Source organism: Aquarana catesbeiana, linkage group LG04 (genome assembly GCF_042186555.1).
Source record: "Aquarana catesbeiana isolate 2022-GZ linkage group LG04, ASM4218655v1, whole genome shotgun sequence".
Classification (NCBI taxonomy): domain Eukaryota; kingdom Metazoa; phylum Chordata; class Amphibia; order Anura; family Ranidae; genus Aquarana; species Aquarana catesbeiana.
The window spans coordinates 403,217,740-403,237,737 of record NC_133327.1 but is presented as its reverse complement, the minus strand read 5'-3'; the positions used below and the strand labels follow the sequence as shown (position 1 = coordinate 403,237,737).

The 19,998-nt window shown below is 39.9% G+C and overlaps 1 protein-coding gene across 1 annotated transcript in view; it reads right to left on the bottom strand.

Annotated features, from left to right (window-relative positions):
• LG04H6orf58 (linkage group 04 C6orf58 homolog) overlaps window positions 1-19,998 on the bottom strand; it is a 102,701-nt gene that overhangs the window by 12,038 nt on the left and 70,665 nt on the right. The window contains exons 4-5 of the mRNA XM_073627226.1: window positions 19,211-19,344; window positions 2,765-3,003 (exon numbers count right to left, since the gene is read on the bottom strand). Of these exons, the coding sequence (XP_073483327.1) occupies window positions 2,765-3,003; window positions 19,211-19,344 (373 nt within the window). The remainder of the gene's footprint in view (window positions 1-2,764; window positions 3,004-19,210; window positions 19,345-19,998) is intronic.

Here is a 19,998-nt window from a genome sequence, read left to right as displayed (position 1 = left end):
CTCTATCCCTACGATAAAGGGTATACCCTTGAATGGTTGCCAGCCAATCATGAGAACTGTTGACCCAAGTCTCTGAAATGCCCACAAAATCCAAATCCTCCTCATACAACAGTATCTCTAGTTCACCCATCTTGTCCACCAGGCTCCTGGCATTGGTGAACATGCCACATAGTTTAGACTGGTTGTATACTATCCTCTTATTGGGTGTTCCGAGATTGCAACTAGGACATGTTACTATACTTTGGGTTTATGTGCTTTAGTCAACCTACCACTAATGCCCCCAATACTACCCTCTGGACTATGTTCCATGCTGACTATCTCTACCTCTGGACCCTCCCCCCCCCATCGCCTAGTTTAAAAACCCCTCTAACTTTTTGCCCATCTTTACTCCCAGCACATCAGCATCCTCCTTATTTAGGTGCAGTCCGTCCCTTTTATAGTACTGGTGACCAACTGAGAAGTCGGCCCAGTCCTCCAGGAACCCAAACCCCACCTTACTACACCAGCTCCTCTGCCACTTGTTTACTTCCCTAATCTCTATTTGCCTTTCAGGTGTGGCTCGATGTACCGGTAGTATTCCTAAGAATATTACCTTGGAGATCCTTTTTCTCAATTTAGCTCCCAAGTCCCTAAAATCGTTCTTTAGGACACTCCATCTGCCTCTGACTTTGTCATTGGTGCCAATGTGCACCATGACAGCCGTGTCTTCCCCAGACCCTCCCAGTAATCTGTCCACCAGATCTGTGATGTGCTGAACCCGAGCGCCCGGTAGACAGAATACAGTTCGGCACTTAAGGTCTTTGTCACAGATTGCCCTCTCTGTCCTTCTAAGAATTGAGTCCCCTACCACCAGAATTTGTCTATCCTTTCTCTTTGCTTCCTCCCCACTCTTACTGGAGGAGTTCTTCCCCTGGCAGCTAGGAGAGGCCCTCAGCTCCAGCAGTGCTTGTCTCTGACTGGTTTCACCAATATCACTCAATGGAGCGTACTTATTGGGATGCTCTAGCACAGGATCGGCCTCCCTGGCACTTCCCCCTCTATCCTTCCTGACTGTCACCCATCTACTCTTTTCTGGTGCCTCCACCTCTTGGTCTCCACCCGCCTATGTGCTGGCCCCTGCCAGTGTTCTGCCAAGAAAGTTCCCCTCGGTGGATAAGGGCCCCCTCTACTGCGCAGGCGCAGCGTTTGCGCAGTAGGAACCACGAGGGAGCCGCCAAAAAGAGCCAAAGCTGAACACCTGAGTCAGCAGTACACGGCGCCTGCGTGTGAAGACTATTTTAATAAAAAATAGTTTGTAACACTCCCCTCGCGGGCTTGCTATGCTCGCCATGCTTCGGGGACGGCCTCGCTGCACTCGGCATATTATTATTCTAGCTCTATGTCCACTTGGATGGTGGGGCTTTAACGTGGACATAGGGTAAAATGTAGTGCACAGGCGCCGTGTACAGCTGACTCAGGTGTTCAGCTTCGGCTCTTTTCGGCGGGTCCCTTGTTGTTCCTACTGCGCAAGCACTGCGCCTGCGCAGTAGAGGGGGGGTCCTTATCCGCCGGGGGAACTTTCTCGGCAAGACACCGGCACCTGCCGGGTACATTCCTGGCTCTTATTTAGTATGGAGGGTCTTCTCAGTGCTGACAGTTGCTTCCCTAGATTCAGAACCTGGACTTCCAGGGAAATTTTGTGCTTACATTTTGCACACCAGTATTCGCCCTTGATCAGATAATCAAGGAATGCATACATGTCGCAAGATGTACACAGAGTTACATCTCCACACCCACCAGGCATCGTACCTACCAATTTAATGAGTATTGGGATTATACCCTGTCCAAATTACCTAACAACTAGCTTTCTGACTCTACTACTCAACAATACAATACACAGGTACTTGCAGACCCACGTGCACTCTCAGCCTACATGCTCTCGCAGACCCATGTGCACTCGCAGACCCACGTGCACTCGCAGACAACGTGCACTCACAATACACAGGTACACACAATACACAAGTATACACAATACACAGGTACTAACGATCCACACACTACTCAGACAACACTCACATACTCACATTACACAGGTACTTTGAACCCTGTTATAACCTCCTGTTTTCAACTCTGGTTTTTAACTCCCCACTTAGTCCAGTTCCACTTGGTTCCAGCAAGTTCAAAGATGAGCAGGCTCAAAATGAGTTCTACAGAAAGTTATATAGGCCTCAAGCACCTGTGACCAATTAACCACTCCGCTTAATTAGTAGGCTAAAGGAAGGAAAGGAAAAAAAAGGCTGTTTAAAAAGTGACAGAGAGGGTGTTAAAAAAAGCTGTAAGGGAACCCCCCAAAAAACTAAAAATGCAACACAGCAATCACCAGCAGTTAAAAGTAAAACTTGTTCACACTCTCCACCCAAGGTTCTCATAGTGTAGCTTCTAACCAGCAAGTCTGGCAGGTCAGTAGCTCTGCCATTAAATATAGTGTTATAAAGGCACTCATTTTGCCCAATAGTTATTTTTACCTTTCCTTTCACAAAATATATTTATATAAATCTTCTCATCCTGCCTGTTTCCTCATGCAGCTAACAGCACTTACAGCCTGTGACTTTCAATTTAAGCAATTCACGTTTTCCTGTGCTACACAAACATTCTTCTGCTCACCTGCTGTCAAACTCTTTGCTCTTGCTTTCAGACTCTTAACTGCTAGAATGCTCATTTATGCATTTCTCATCTTGACTGACCTAAAAGTATGTCAGACATGAAATGTGGGAATTAAACATACCTGTGTAAGTGTTGACTTTATTGATCAGCTGCAATGTGGACAGAACCCTGTTTTGCTGTTCAGTGAAGTCAGCAACATTGGGGACCTTATCACCATCAACCAGCTTTCTATGTGGAAGGAAATGCTGGAAATCATTTGTGCTTTGGAAATTAGTTGGGAAATTGACGGCTGCTAAGAATTCAACGGTTGTTGCCCAGTCTTTTCCAAAGTTTCCTTCAGGCACTGAAAGATAGCCTAACCTAAGTGCACATATAAATATTAAACTTTAGACATGTCATACAACTACAAAATAATGAGCATATTAATCATTTTACAAATAACAATACTAACAAAGTTTAATAATATTGGAGTTATTTCTACTATGACACATGGTTACATAAAGCAGAAGTTCTGTATATACCACTTTAAAAGGCTGAGTAAGGTCTAGTGGAAACAACTGAGTTGGGTAAAGGATTTCCAGGTTTATAATGATGATATTTTTCCTACCTATAGGTAGCTTTGCATATCACATAATTAAAATGCATATCACCTACAGACCCTATATATATATATATATATATATATATATATATATATATATATATATAATAAAATGGTCAGTATTAGGATGATTAAAAGATAGTTGCTCTATACTTGGTCTGTTGCCAATACATTTAAACTGATAAATCAACGTGGGAGCTGCGTCAATCTCTCTGCGCACTGAACCCACTAAGCCCTAAAACATAACATGTAATGTGGTCTACTATCAATTGTACCATACATATTTAGATTAATGCTGTCAATTTTATTTTCACATTATTAACAACTTTTAACCATTTTAAGTATATAACTTTATTTATTAGGGAATCACCAAAGTAGAGAGAAACATCAGACTACACCAAGCATAATAAATGTATTCATGTGTAAATAGCAGAAACAAGGAACCTTCATTAAGGCCTGAAGGGACCCTAGATCCCAATCTAAAGATCCATCTAGCTTCAGCTCTCAGCAGCATTCTATCCAAATCACATTTTCTCTGTCCCAATTTAATGTCCTGCACAACCCAAAATTTCTGACCATCGGGTTTACACTACTGGTCTATCCTTCTTCAAAAGTATATCATTTTCATGTTCCAGGGCATGTTGTCTTGGTTGTCTAACTGTTTTCCCAACATGGTATAGTGGGCAAGGGCAACTGGCCACATATATAAAGTAAGCCCACTGGAACTCAGTTGAAAAAGACTATCTGTATTTTTAATAATGTGGTGTGATTGAAGGGCACCTATTCTTGACAATCTGGCCAAATGAATAACATCTTGCAGAAATATTGGTTGGTTCTCCTGGATAATAAAAATCTGAGAGACTGATTATATCCTACTCCATCAATCACCTATCGGTGAGCAAGAAATTTAAGAGATATGCTGGTGCATAGTCATTTTGCACAGTATAGAGGGGGCAAGCAATTGTCAACATGGGTACCACAGGAACAGAATGGCTCCTTTCAGTGTGGCTATTGTAAAGCGTGTCCTTTTGTTCCCACAGTGAAGGGATTTCCAAACCCCAAAAATTGTGAAAAAGTACAGATAAAGTCTTTTTTACACTGTAGTTCTAGTGTTCTATTTGGATCTGTAATTGCCATGGTGCTGCAAATGTAAGCAGCTAAGGCACCAGCTATTTGAAGGCTTGAAAGTTCAGTTTAGAGCTGACATAAGCATACTGGCAATTGTGACACCATCACACATCAACAAGCAGCACATTAAAAAAATGCATATTATGTACATTGGTACACTATGCTGCCATTTGTTCCTTGTCAAAAGAAGTTTATTGAGTATACAATGTTATAAAGATACATAAAGTAAGTTTACAAGGATCTATAAAGTAAGCTCATTGTTTTACAGTAGGGTTTATATAGGTAAATATCATGAAATTTCAAATATTAAACATTGGGTTCACGTAAACCTAAATTAAAGATATATATCATTTCCTTAGTTACTTTTGTAGGTATTTAAATGATTTATACCTACTATACATTTTGTTTACAAGTAGAGTGTATATAGGTCAAATAAATTCTGATAATGAGCTTTAATCGTAAGGTGGAGAAAAGGAAAGAAGAAAAAGGGTTGAAAGGTAGAGGTATGGTCCACAAGGTTGTCCCGCTCGTCAGTTTATTATTCTTTTTAGTTCTCTTTGAAGCCTTAGAATGGGTGTCTCTGGAAGTCATTTAATCTGTTACCATGGCAACAGGACAGAGTCATTGAAGTTTGACAAGAACTGTTGTTTTATCCAAGGATGCCAAAGTTTTTCAAATTTTGGAATTTGATTTTGATCGATGGCTACCATCTTAGCATGGGACATTGTATTATTCATTCTATGAATTGTTTCTGCTAGTACCAATGTAGGAGATTTCCATGCCTTGGCCACTGTTTGTTTTGCAGCCGTTATTAGTTGGATCATAAGTTTGAATTGAGAGAGTGTTAACCATTCCGGTTTTAGATTAAGTAAAGTTAAATATGGATCTGGTTGTATTATTTTTTTAAATATTTTAGATGCAATCACGAAGACTTCCTTCCAGAAGGTTTGGATTACTGGGCACGTCCACCATATGTGTAAATATGTGCCTATTTCTGGGCATCCTCGAAAACAAAGAGCTGAGGTATTAGGTGAATATTTTGCCACTCTAGCGGGTACAAGGTACCAGCGAGTTAGGACTTTATAATTTGTCTCCAGTGCTAAGATGTTGGGTGAAGATGACTTAGATGTGAGCCATATGTTAGACCAGTCCGTGTCTTCTAAAGTTCGTCCCAGGTCCTCCTCCCACCTCTGAACGTAAGAGGGTCTATTAAGATTTGCTACTCCATATAATTGATTATAAAGTGATGAAATTGTACCTTTAGCAAATGGATCTTTTGTACAGATTGATTCAAAAATGGATAATTGGGATAATGGTGTATCCCCCTTTAGAAATGGTGTATAGAAATTTTTGATTTGGAGATATCTAAATATCTCAGAGTTTGGTAGATCATATTTTTCTCTAAGCGATGGGAATGAAAGGAATGATTTAGATGCTATGAAGTCATTTAGTGTCTGAATGCCTGATGTTGTCCAAGCTTTAAAAGAATTTGGGTAGATCCATGCCGGATAAAAGGCCGGATTTCTGATAAAAGAAAGGAGAGGATTGTGTGGAGATTGTAACTGATATTTGGTTTTTAGTTTATCCCAGAGAGATAAGAAGTGTTTAGTTATGGGATTATGAATTTTAAAGCGGTCTTTAGGATCAAGCCATAATAAATTTGATATTAATAGAGGGTCATTTTCTGAAGCCTCTATAAATACCCATAATGGGATTTCCTGTTTTGCATGGTATTTGGACAGACTGGCCAAATGTGCTGCTCTGTAGTAGTTAGTAAAATTAGGGTATCCCAGGCCTCCTTTATTTTTGGGAAGATGTAGTGTGTGTATAGGTATACGTGGTTTAGAAGAGCCCCATATAAACGAAGTTGCTCTTTTTTGTACTATTCTCAAAAAATAGGAAGGAATTGGAATAGGGAGGACTCTGAATAGATAAAGCAATTTGGGTAGAATAGTCATTTTGATTGCATTAATCTTCCCTATCCAGGATAAAGGAAGTTGCGACCATTGTTTTATTAGATTTGTGATCTGTCTTAATACAGGAGGATAATTGGTTGAGAATAAGTCAGAATGAGATGCTGTTAAATGAATTCCAAGATATGGGATTGATTTTTCTGCCCATGTGAATGGGAGTGCAGCCCTAGCCGGGATCAATTCCATGTTTGTGAGTGAAATATTAAGCACTAGGCATTTCTTAGGATTAATCATAAGGCCGGATAGGGCTGCAAACCCATCAAGAGCTGGTATTAAGTTAGGACCAGAGACCTGTGGTGATGATAGAAAAAGTAATATATCGTCTGCAAATATACATAATTTGTGTGTAATACCTCCTACTTCAATGCCAGTTATAGTTTGGTTTGTTCTGATGTATTGGGCCATGGGTTCGAGTATAAGGGCAAATAATAAGGGAGATAATGGGCAACCCTGTCGGGTACCTCTTTCGATATTAAAGGCTTCAGATTTGTATCCAGCATATTTTATATAGGCTTTGGGTTTATTATATAATGCTTTGATCCATGTTAAAAAGTGGGGTCCAAAACCCCATTTTTGTAATGAATATTGCATATATTGCCAGGATACTGTGTCAAATGCCCTCTTAATATCGAGAGATAGAAAACATAAAGGGATTTTCCGTTTTTTAGCAATATGTGCCAATAACACTGCCCTGCGTATATTATCGCCTGCCTGTCTATTTGGCATGAAGCCTACTTGATCTCTATGTATTAATTTTCCTATAATGCTATTGAGGTGTTTTGCTATTATTTTTGCTAATAATTTAATATCGAGATTTAACAGAGAGATAGGCCGATAATTCACACAGGAAGTATCATCAGAAAGGGGTTTTGGGATCATACAAACAATTGCCATTAGTGTTTCTTGCCGAAAAGAATGTCCATCTAGAAGTTTGTTAAAAGTTTCAGTGAGAATGGGAGAGAGTATTTCTGAGAATGTTTTATAGTATAAAGCCGAGTAGCCGTCTGGGCCTGGTCTTTTATTAAGTTTTAGGTCTTTTATGGCGTTAGCAACTTCATCTATAGTTATAGGCTCATCCAAACTGCTTTTTTGATTCTGAGATAAATCAGGTAAGGTTATTTTTGAGAAGAAGGATTCGGCCTCTGTAGGATTAAATTCATTGTTTGTCTTGTATAAAGTTGCGAGATGTGAGTGAAATTTATGGACTATTTTAACTGGATTACAAGTGTAAACATTTTTTGATAATTTCAAACGTATTGGTTTGAAAGATTTGTTAGTTGAATTTAATGCCCGAGCCAAATATGTACCTGGTTTGTTTGTATTCATGTAGAAATTGTGTTTGGAGCGTTTGAGGGATTTATCAACTGACTCCGTGAGAAATAGATCGTATTCCAATCTAGATTTTTCCAGATGAGATTTTGTACTCTGAGATGGATTATCTTGAAATGATATGTAGGCTGCATTAAAATTGAGTTCTAGTTTTTTTGCTAGATTTTTGCGTTCCCGTTTAAATAGTGCCATTTGTCTTTGTATTGTACCACGCAAGACAGGCTTATGAGCTTCCCACAGTGTTATTGGGGAGATGTCTGTTGTATTATTAATTGATATGTATTCCTTTAAAGCTTGTTCAATGGCCATCTGATGTAGTGGGTGTTTGAGCATTATGTCCGGTAAGTACCACGTTGGGTCATGCGCTTTTGGTATGGCTGAGGCTATAGTAGTGTATACTGCATTATGGTCAGACCACGGAATCGGAATTATATCTGATGCAATAATTTCTGGTATCATTCCTATTGTTAGAAAAATATGATCTATTCTGGTGAAGGTTTGATGAGGGTGCGAGAAATAAGTGAATTTCTTTTTCATTGGGTTACTTTCTCTCCATGAATCTACCAGATTGTATTTGGAAAGAAGTTGAGAAAAAGGTAATCTAGAGGTTATTTTGGATGGTGTAAAAGGTGATTTATCTAGAAATGGGAGGAGGACCTGGTTCGAATCCCCACACATTATCACTGTTCCTATTTTGTGTGTATTAATCACTTGTAATATATGTGAGAGGAATGGTGTAGGTTGTTTGTTAGGAGCGTAGTAGGAAATCACCGTGATTGCTGTATCCATTATATAACCCATGAGTATCAGGTATCTACCTTCTGGGTCTTTAATTTCTGATGATAAGGTGAATGGTGTGGATCGGTGAAATGCAATTAGAGTTCCCCTTTGCTTGGTACAGGCAGAAGCCGTGTAAATTTGTTGATAAAAAGGAGAAATATATTTTGGGGTAGAATCTTTGGTGAAGTGTGTTTCTTGGAGGCATACTATGTGAGCCTTCTTGTTATGGAAAGTACGGAAGGCTTTGGTCCTTTTTTGAGGGACATTTATTCCCTGAACATTCAGGGAAAGTATATTCAGTGGTGCCATGGCAATAGATCAAATAGTTTTGACTTACTTTTTGTTATGCAGAGCTGACTGCGCAGATCAACCTGTGTGGACTGAAGAGATGAATAGATAGAAAAGAAACCAGTGAATTCTGGAGTAAAGAGTAAACAAAAAACATACGAGATTAGATGATACATTGTATAAATTATTTTTTGCAAGTAATCACAATTTACCCGTGAAAGAGAATAAATATCTCTCTCAGGGGAATAAGTGCCTTCGTCACACTCCCACATAATATGGTTGGGAGAATGAGGAGGGCTAATGGGGGTACACGGATCTTCCGCTTACAGGAGAGAAGTGCTATGTCAAAAGACATCAAAATGATGTTTCATTAATTGGAGTGCAGAATATAGTTTTTGTTGAAATTATTTATTCCAGGGTGGTTGTATATGGTTAGTCTTGCCCTAGGCTAAATAATTCAGTTAGAAAGGTACTGTTAATAACTTTGGTATTGATGAAGATAGTTTGAATTATTTTGGGATTTTAACCCTTTTAGAGTAAACAATTACATATTTTATTCATACGTAACTGTTTAGATATGTTAACTCATAAAATTGAGGTTGTATTGCTTCAGATTAGAATAAACAAAAACATAATTCTAGGAACTAGTTAGGTAATAATATATTTGTTTTAAGAAAAGAAAGAAAAAGCTTCCATTACTTCTGGATTATTGAACATATTTGTCCTAAAAAGTAATAAATCTATTGTTATTACCTGATAATATATAACTGAACAAGAATTTCCTTATTTCACTTATATATTCTAAGGCTATATGAATCAGAAGTAATAAGAAATATAACTGGAATGTAACATGATCCCACACAGTGTGTGACTATCAGAATGCAGTTACATTCAGTTATAAATATAGGTTTTTTTATAGAGAACCATCTCTTAGTATAATAAATGAAGAGATATCAGGAATTAGGATGTCAGTCCATTGAATCTTCTTGGTCCATGGATGATGTGGTATAACGGCCTCTTTTGTGAGAATGGTGATTCTCATTTTGTTCTGAAATTTTCTGGGTGCTGCCTGAAGGTGAAGATGATGCCATTCTTCTGCGTGTGGGAGTGTTGCTGCTTGTGGGTTCTGTCAGATTTAATTTTAAAAGGGTTTGTTGTAGTTCATCTGCTGATCTGCTTCTGTAAATTGTACCTTGGTAGTTAAATCTAACTGAAAAGGGGAAGCCCCATTGATACATAATGTTGTGGCGTTGCAGTTCCATTAGTTGGGGTTTCATGGATCGTCTTTTAGTAATAGTAAGTTGGGATAGGTCAGCAAAAATTTGATAATTGTGTCCTTGAAAATTAAGTTCCTTTTTTTCTCTTGCAGCAATTAGTATTTGTTCTTTCGTTCTGTAATAATGAAATTTTGTGATTACATCACGTGGGGGTCCATCTTTCTTTTTGGCTGTGAGGGCTCTGTGTACTCTGTCCAGTTCTAAACGTTCAATAGGGATATCTGGCTTTAGTTCTTGTAATAGAGCAGTAATAGTAGATTGCAGGTCTGTCACAGTTTCAGGTATTCCCCTTATGCGTAAGTTTGAACGTCTGGCTCTATTTTCGTAATCTTCGAGCTTAGTTTGAAGTATTAAATTCTCTTTTTTTAATTGTTCCAATTCTGTTATATTTTCTTGGGTTGTAATTTCAATTTCATCAATTTTTATTTCTAAGGCTGCGGTGCGGTTTCCCAGCTCTCTTATTTCTTTGGTTAGGCTTTTTGTTATTTGGTCTGAGGTTTGTTTTAAAGCCTTATGAAGCATCTTTTCAAATTGTAATAATATTACTGGGGATACTGAGGAGGCTTGTGGAGAAGTTTGTGAGAGGATTTGTTCTGTATCTGACTCAAATGGAGAGTCTTGCTGTGACATTTTCTGTCTGTGAGAGCGCCCTGATGCTGTATCTTGTGAGGTGACTGGAGCTGCTTCAGCTGCAGTGAGTGCCTGTGAGCTCTTTGTGAGGTGATTTTTATTTCTGCCACGGTTTCCTCCCAGTACCATATTTCCTGCCCAAACTTTCACAGTTTGTTCCCTGGGGCAAAAAGGTTCAAATGGATACCTTTTGAGCCTGCAGGCTCCGCTTTGTCCTTCTCTTCTCTCCTCAGCGGTGTGGAGCTCTAACAATGCATGTCTGCTCCGCTAGGTTCCGCCTCCTGCCCTTCCTCGCTGCCATTTGTTCATCATTAAACTGCAGCAATGATCATGTTATCACAATGAGCAAAACACACATTATGCACATTGGTTCATTGTGCTGCCATTCATTCTTAATAGCATTCCAATGCACCTTACCAAAACACCTGTGTTGCAGCACAACATGCGTTGTGCACCTTGGGCAGCATAAATATGAATGCAGCTCTGGCCAATTATAGGAGAGAATGCCCCTGAGCATGCTGTGTGCTGGCATTTATATTCCGGGTGCCTCCTCTGGCACATGCTGCCAAGAGGCCTCAGGTGGGCGACTTGAGGGCCTGAAACTGGAACTGGAACTAAAGAGTGGCCCTGGTTCTCCTAAATCTGACTGAGGAGGAAGTTCGCTTAGGATCTGTCTGATATCACTGAGAGAGGCTGCCAGTTGCTCTACAAAAGCCAGTGAGTACAGACACTTCTGGAATCTCAGGGACTAGGGATTAGCCCCGTCTGTTGTTCTCTAGACAGCCCAAGGGCCCAGCTAAAGAGTTCACTGGCTAGTGATCCGAAGAGCTCTATCTAACTGCGATCTGCTCCCAGCAAGGGACTTCACCTAAGGCTCCATCTTAGATCAGCTAAAGTCCTCACGTTGTGAATAGTTTTGTTTATCGGAGTATCCCACTGCAATTCCCTAACCCTATCTAAGTTCCTGTAGCACCCTGGTGTTTAGGCAGGGTTGCTAATAAATTTAGTTGCCAGGTGGTAATATTCCTGGCTAATTGTTAGAAGATCAATTGATTCCCCTCTAATTCTGGTATTGCTGCACCTTCTCTCTTCTGTCACTAGGTGGCACTGTGGCTGGTGACAGAATGACAGGGGGCTTCGCAAGGTCAGAGTATAAATGGATGGGGTATCTCAGCCAATAGGCAAGGGTTTCTTTAAGCCCCTTGGCCTGCTTGGTGAGCCTATTTATTTGAGTGGAGTCCGGTGATTGGGGTTCTGTGCCACCTGGATGGCTGTCTAGGTGGACATGTAGGCCGGAAGCCTGAGGCCTATCCCTGGGACACCTGCCTGAGGCTTATCCAGGAGCAGGAGAAGCAGCGTAGGGTTGGGACTACAGGATTGGAGTCCAACCAAGTTGGCGAGGTTCAGCCAGATGGTGAACCAGTTGTGGTCGGAGGTAGAAGGCAAGCTGTCGCCACTAGGAGACCATCCGTCTTATACCAGAGACTACAGTGAGTAAGCTTGAACAAGTACCAGAGCAGTTTTCTCACCAACCAGGGACAGTGAAGAAGTGGGAAAGCTTCAGCAAGTGCCAATTGAGGGACCCAGCAGGATAGCTGAGGAAGAGCTCAGGGGATCCAGTGACGAATGGGATTTGGAAGTCTAGTGAGAGACTGGGAGCTCAGTGAGTGAAGATCTACAGTGAGATACTGTGAGATAAGAAAAGGACTGTTCTGTGTTACCAAGAGTTATGTACAACTACTGTTAGTGACTGTTGCAAGATTAGTTGCCAAAGAAGACAGTGGTCCTACCTATACAGAAGTGTTATCCGGCTGGAGGCCTTCCACTGTATAACTGTCTTCCTATAGAAGTCTCGGAGTCTGCCAATTAGCATTGCATCTACTCAAGGGTATGCTGGCCCTAACCCTCTTTCCCACAGTTCTGATAAGAGACAATAAATCTCTTGTTCGCATGCAAAAAGTGACTGACGCCCAGCATTTCTTCTTGCATCACACCCACCATGCCTGGTAACCCCCTTTAGAAAGAAGCATGTCAGCTTTCCCTGACTTTGGAGGTCACCATTAGACCTCTAGGGGTCTGGGCCATTGCTTCATTCCTCTAAAATAAAACTACAAAACAAATACCCCTAGACTGGTCTTTGACTCCAAGGAGCAGAAGTGTGTGTGTACAGCTGGCTGTGGAAATACCTTGTGCCTGGCTGTCAGTACACAAGTGGGGAATATCTGGGCGATACTCTGGCAGCTCCTACGGGGGGTAGTGCTACATAAGATATCTAAGATAAGCCTAGTTGTAAAGCTTTTATACAGTTTCCTATAGCAGTGGTAACTGCTCAGATGGCAATCTGGTCAAGGTGATCGATCATGCTTGGACAAAATATCCATCTGTAGTGCAAATGTCATTTTCAGCTGTTGCCATGCCTAAGTTTGCTGATTAACATACTAATTTGCTACAATGCATAGTGGCACATATCCAGAAGTCTTGCAATAAACTATGCTATTTGTTATAGGTATAAAAGGAAAAACTTCAAAAGCCACAGTTTCACTTGTTTCTCATAATGTTTCTCTCCCCTTAGCAAGAAAATTGCTTTCAGCCTTTATTCATAAAGTGTTCAAAGCTCTTCATAAACTCAAGCAAGACTAAAGAGTGTTCATGTTTTTCTTATACTTCAGAAATGCATAAGGTTACTTCCAAAAGTCAAAAGAGTTATTACAAAGGGGAAAAACACAGGTTTATAGCTATTGCTGTAGTGTGTTTCTGTTTGTTGTTTCCAGCATATATGCTTTGCAATTCAAACTTTAAAAGTCATTCATTTCCCAACAGATTGTACAAGCATTTTACATTAATCAACTGAAGAAAATTACTTACAGCAGTAGCTATAGTGAACTGAACAACTGTTCTGAACACTGAAATTCATTAAAATTGGTTACACCAATGAAAATAAAATTTGAAAAGTCTCTGTCTCTAAAAGTTAAAGCAATGTTAACCACTTCAGCTCTGGAAGATTTGCCCCCCTTCCTGACTAGGCCATTTTTTGAGATACAGCACTGTGTTAATTTTACTGACAACTGCACAGTCGCACAACGCTGTACCCAAATAAAATGTATGTTCTTTTTTCCCCACAAATAGAGCTTTCTTTTGGTGGTATTTGACCACCTCTGCATTTTTTATTTTTTTGCACTATAAACAAAGAACAACTGATAATTTTGAAAAAAAAAAAATTTATTTTACTTTCTGCTCTAAAACATACCCAATAAAAAAATGTAAAAAATTTAATTTCTTCATCAATTCAGGCCAATATCTATTCTGCTACGTATTTTTGGTAAAAAAACATTACTAGTAATGGTGGCGATCAGCGACTTATAGCGGGTATGTGATATTGCGGCTGACAAATCGGACACCTAACTGACACTTTTGACACTTTTTTGGGGATCAGTGACATTATTACAGTGATCAGTGCTATAAATATGCACGGCCACTGTACAAATGACACTGGCAGGGAAGGGGTTAACATTAGGGGCGATCAAAGGGTTAACTGTGTGGCTAGCTTATGTTTCAGTGTAGTGGGGGAGGTGCTTTTACTAGTGGAAGGCATGGATCAATGTTTCTGCTTTACAGGAACACAGGATCTATGCCTTCTGTCCTGACAGAACGGCAATCTGCCTTGTTTACATAGGCAGACTGCCAATCTGTCAGTGTACTGAACGATCAGTGGGTGCCGGTGGACATGGGGTTGGCGGGACCCAGCTCCTGCAGTGTAATATCACAATGGGAGTAAGCCATCGGCACAGCACACCCATATCCGATACTTGGAAGTGCAGGATCATGTATATATACGTGATCCTGCACAGCGTGGCCGCCTTGTAGTAGTAAATCTGCTATGGGGCAGTTGGCAAGTGGTTAAACCCAAAAGCAACCCGGTATTACATTGCAGCTTACCCATTCTTGGATGGGACCGCTGCATTAGTTTTCTTTTTTAAGCTTTCTTTCCTTTATTTTCACCTGGTAATCTGGCCAGTAAGTCTGTTGTTTTCAAAGCTCTGTTATAGATGTATCAGTTGTATCAGTTACAGGGATGAGGGAAACCATTTAACACTGACAGGGGTGCTTGCAATGATCAGCTTTTATTCAGTGTTGTAAAACCTTTATCCAAAAAGAAAAAAAAAACAGTTTGCTGTAACTGCTTATAAAGTATTAGCTGGAGTTTGGCTTCAATTTGTTTAATGTATCTAAATCTGCTAGTACATATAACAATCCCCCCCCCCCCCAGACTGACAATGCTGCTGTTCAAAGGTTCCCCTGTGCTCATTCATCCAGAGTGGGGGTACGCTAATGCCCCGTACACACGGTTGGATTTTCCGACGGAAAATGTGTGATAAGACTGACCGTGTGTAGGCTCCATCACACATTTTCCATCAGATTTTCCGACACACAAAGTTTGAGAGCAGGATATAAAATTTTCCGACAACAAAATCCGTTGTCGGAATTTCCGATCGTGTGTACACAAATCCGACGGATAAAGTGCCACGCATGCTCAGAATAAATAAAGAGATGAAAGCTATTGGCCACTGCCCCGTTTATAGTCCCGACGTACATGTTTTACGTCACCGCGTTTAGAACGATCGGATTTTCCGACAAATTTGTGTGACCGTGTGTATGCAAGACAAGTTTGAGCCAACATCCGTCGGAAAAAATCCTAGGATTTTGTTGTCGGAATGTCCGAACAAAGTCCGACAGGGCATAAGGCCTCATGTACACTGCTGCTGATCAACGGATGTTTAGGGGCAGTTGGGCGTTTTTTTCAACAGCCCCTGTACTCTCTTTTATGTTATTTTATCTGTGCATGTACACTGAGTAGTTTAAAGTCATTCAGAGGCAGTTTAGTTTGGAGACATTTTTTTTTAAAAGCAAAAAAATGCGTTCAGGACGGAAGTTTATTGGCGTTTGAAATGGCAAATGCTTGTAACAGCGTACAAATGCATCTAAACGCAGTAACTCACGTTTAGCCACGTTTCGTTTATAGGAGTTTTTAATGGACATACATTTCTGACCATTTACAATGCAAAAAATGCTTCTAAGCGCAAACGCGTCTAAACGCGCCATTTAAACACGGCACAACAGACATTTTTAACCAGCTAGTCAGTTACTAGCTGTTAAGTTCCATCATTCAGGAGAGGTTTTAAAACGTCCTGTGTACATGAAGCCTAATACAGGAGGTGTGTTACTGGTCAGATCACTAGGTGAAAACCGTAAAAAAAAAAAAGAAAACTAATGCAGGCCACCATATCCAAGGATTGGTAAGCTGCAATATATTACATTGTTGGTTTTGGGTTTAATACCGCTTTAAGAAATAATGTATCTATAATGTGGAAGCTGATGGGTTCTGGAAATTTTGTAGCTAAAATCCTGAGCTAATAAATGCAATGTTTTAGCTCTCTGGAAACTGTGACTTGAGCTGGTTTAGGATGTTGTTTGACTGTGAGAGTGAATCCAACTTACTGTAGTAATGAGCTAAACAATTTCCTGTAACAAAATTTCTAACGATAACAACAACAAAAAACTATGCATTGCCAAATTGCCATAATGTGCACTTATTAGTGTTACCTTAAAGTGTTACTAAACCCAGGACCCTGCATTCACTATATCTGGTCTTGCACAGTACACAGAACATGGAAATGCAATTATTTTAGTAAATAGACATGTGCGGTTCGTTTCGTTCTGAATTGCTATTCAGACAAATTTTTTGTTATTCGGATATATCCGAATACCCGAATTACAACATAAACAAATTTTACTGAATGCTCCAAATAACATATAAGAAATTCGGACTGAAATTCAAATCAAATTTTTCATTAAACTCCAGTCGAATTCTAATTACACATAATGCTGAAATCAAAGACTGTGTGTGTTATTAAAGTACCATTTCAAAATAATGCTGTTTTTGTTAAGCCAAAGGTGATTTAAAGAGTCACTGTAATAATTTGATGAAGATTTTTCTTTTGTTTGTTCACTTTGCTGCATTCAAATCGAAAACAATATAACATTTTTGTTTTGACCGATTTGAACTTTTATCGATTTGAATGTTTCGAATCGGAAAAATCAGTATATTCGAAAATTATGAATACGAATTCCGAATACGAATTGAATGAATGAACCGAATTGAACTAAACAAAATAACTAGATTAACGAAACAAAACTAAACACATTTTTTCGTCATGCACATGTCTATTAGTGAATCTAAACTGCTAAATACCTTTTCTCATCAGCAGTATATAGTAGTCTTGTGACTTCTATCAGTGTCTGGTTAAAGCTTGTAGGAGGAGTTTTCATTCTCCTCTGACTGTCCTATGAGGCTGCATGACCCCTGACTCTCTGTCTGGACAGTGCTGATTGGCCCTGTGCTAATCACATGCACTCTCACTGTAACCAGTATAGCTGTGTTTGATTTTTCTGGTCTGTCCTTTGTTTCAGTGGCTGCAGGGCTGACTGCTTCCCCCTGGTTGTCCAGAAATGTTCTGGAAGTTAGTGGGCAGGAAGAGTCTAATCAACAGCTAAGTATTTATGCAGCCCTGTCCAATCTCTGGGAAGAGGTGTCCATATGGTAACTGGGAGTGTGTATAAATACTCTGAGACCAGGAGCCTGGCCCTTTTCCATGAGGAGAAGATCACAGCCTAGGGTGCTGTTAGCCCCGTATGCATTTCTGCCATGTGCCTGTGGGTTATCGAGGTCTCAGTGGAGCTAGGTGGAGGCTATTTTGCTGAGTTGCTGAAGCTGACTGAGGGGCTATTGTTTAAAGATCTAGTCTGGTACCACGGGGTGAGAGTGTCTGGAGGATATTGGAAAAAGGCAACAAATTTTCCAAAGACATTAGTGAGTACAGACTGGTGTGAGTGATCCTAGAGACTGTTGTTGCCATCCCGCCTATCCTAGAGTCAGCGGGTTTAAAGGGAATATTTTGTCTGGTGTCCTAAAGAGCTCAGTCTATTTAATTTTTAGTGAAAGGACTTTGCTCAGATGTCCAAGGAGGAAGATTGATCTTTTCAAAGTGTTACTACAAAGATCAGCTTGTGTAAGGTTTTTGGCTCATAGTTTTGAAGAGAAAGTTCAGTGTCCTCAAATTGTTACTAAGGGTTACTGAAGTGTCTTACCATTACCCACTACCTATCCAAGTTCTTATTAACCCCTTCCTGAGCAGCAGCCACAGTTATACTGCGGCAGGTTGGCTTCCCTGGGCGAACCATCGTAGCAATACGTTGGCTCGCCTTTTGACCACTAGGGGGCGTGCGCATGCGCGATCACTCCACACAGAGACAGAATGGAGATCTGTCAATGTAAACAGACAGATCTCTGTGCTGTCAGGGGTGAGGAGAGCGATCTGTTGTTCATACTAAGTATGAACAACAATCGCTCTCCTCACCCAGGCAGTCCCCCCCCCCCACAGTTAGAATCACTCCCTAGGTAACACAGTTAACCTCTGGATCACCCCCTACTGTTAACCCCTTCCCTGCCAGTGACATTTACACAGTAGTCAGTGCATTTTTATAGCATTGATCGCTGTATAAATGCCAATGGTCCCAAAAATGTGTCAAAAGTGTCCGATCTGTCCGCCATAATGTTGCAGTCCCGATAAAAATTGATGATCACCACCATTACTAGTAAAAAAAAAAAAAATAATAATAAAATGCCATAAATCTTTCCCCTATTTTGTAAATGCTATACCTTTTGCGCAAACCAATCAATATACACTTATTGCGATTTTTATTACCAAAAATATGTAGAAGAATACATATTGGCCTAAACTAAGGAAAAAATTAGCTTTTTTTTAAAAAAAGCTGGGGATATTTATTATAGCAAAAATGACAAAATATTGTGTTTTTTTTTTTCAAAATTGTCGCTCTTGTTTTGTTTATAGTGCAAGAATTAAAAACTGCAGAGATCATCAAATGCCACCCAAACAAATCTATTTGTGGGAAAAAAAGGACATCAATTTTGTTTAGGTACAATGTCGCACAACCGCGCAACTGTCAATTATAGCGATGCAGTGCCGTATCGCAAAAAATGGCCTTGTCATTGAGCAGCCAAATCTTCCGGGGCTGAAGTGGTTAAAGCATCAAAAAGCATACCCCTAGACTGGTTACTGAGTCAGAAGAATGATCATAATTGTGTGCTTGGCTGCATTTAAACTACTGGAAAAAAGATCCTGGCATTTACTTACCTTCCTGCGGGGTAGCACTACACCTATATGAAGGTGACCTCATATTGGTTGCTTTTTGAGTACTCACTAAAGATATCTGCTTGAAGCTCTGGCATCTATCTAAACTAGGCTGTTTCATGTAACTGAAGTACAGAATGCAGTGAAAGTGTTGGCAAGACTGTATGACAGGGGTGATTAATTTACAAGAGAAACTGACCAGAATTACAAATCTTTTTGGCTGGTAAGGCAGTTCACATATAATTTAACTATGTATTTACGTGCTTGCTTGGAGTTAATCTTTAATAAAAATACCGGTACTTATTCATTTTGATATATACTGTGTTTTTAATTACTTTGGTCTTCTGTTACCTTTTATAACAGCGTGGAAGTCCTGTGTTAATTGACTCAACGTGAGCTCTCCACATGTATGCCAGAAACTGCTCTTCTTCCTTAGATAATGGTGGTATTGAAGTTTCAGATGTTTGGCTTGATGTTTTTATAACCTAAGTTAAAAAAAATGGAAATGTTATTTTTTGCAGTAATAAAGCTAAATATGACTTGTTTCTTTCTGTACCGTCCAATACAGCTCTACAAGATAATTCGTTAATGAGAATAGTGTTAAAGAAGAAGCATCACTTTTTTCTTTACAGTATTCAGTTCCTGATGGGACAAAGTACATGTAGTACTTCGTCCTATCTTCCTAGGTGTCCTGTAATGCTAGCTGTGATGTCAGACAGGTTTCTCTCAGTTGGCACAAGGCTGCCTGACCCCACAGCAAGCAAGAATATGACTGCTGTGCTAGTGAGTACCTGTCTTTGGCTCACAGCACTTGCCCAAGGTAAGCACGGGTAAGAGGAATGCAGAGGAAGGTGAGGGGTCACAGGTAGGGAATAGTCTTAGGAACGGAATATACTCACCAAAAGTTTCCATCTGGAACTGAATATTGTAAAAGTGATACTTCTTTAAATTTTGTTGTGGCTCCTACATAATAATAATATTTGTAGATAAACCTTTGGCTTGGCACTAATCTGGGTTTCCATCATCCATAAACATATTGACCTAAAGCATATGGTGGGTGGTGAGGTAAGCGCTGTCTGCCTCTTTTCACAGGTACAGTATAAATATATTGTTAATTGTATTGAATTGTCCAGTATCTT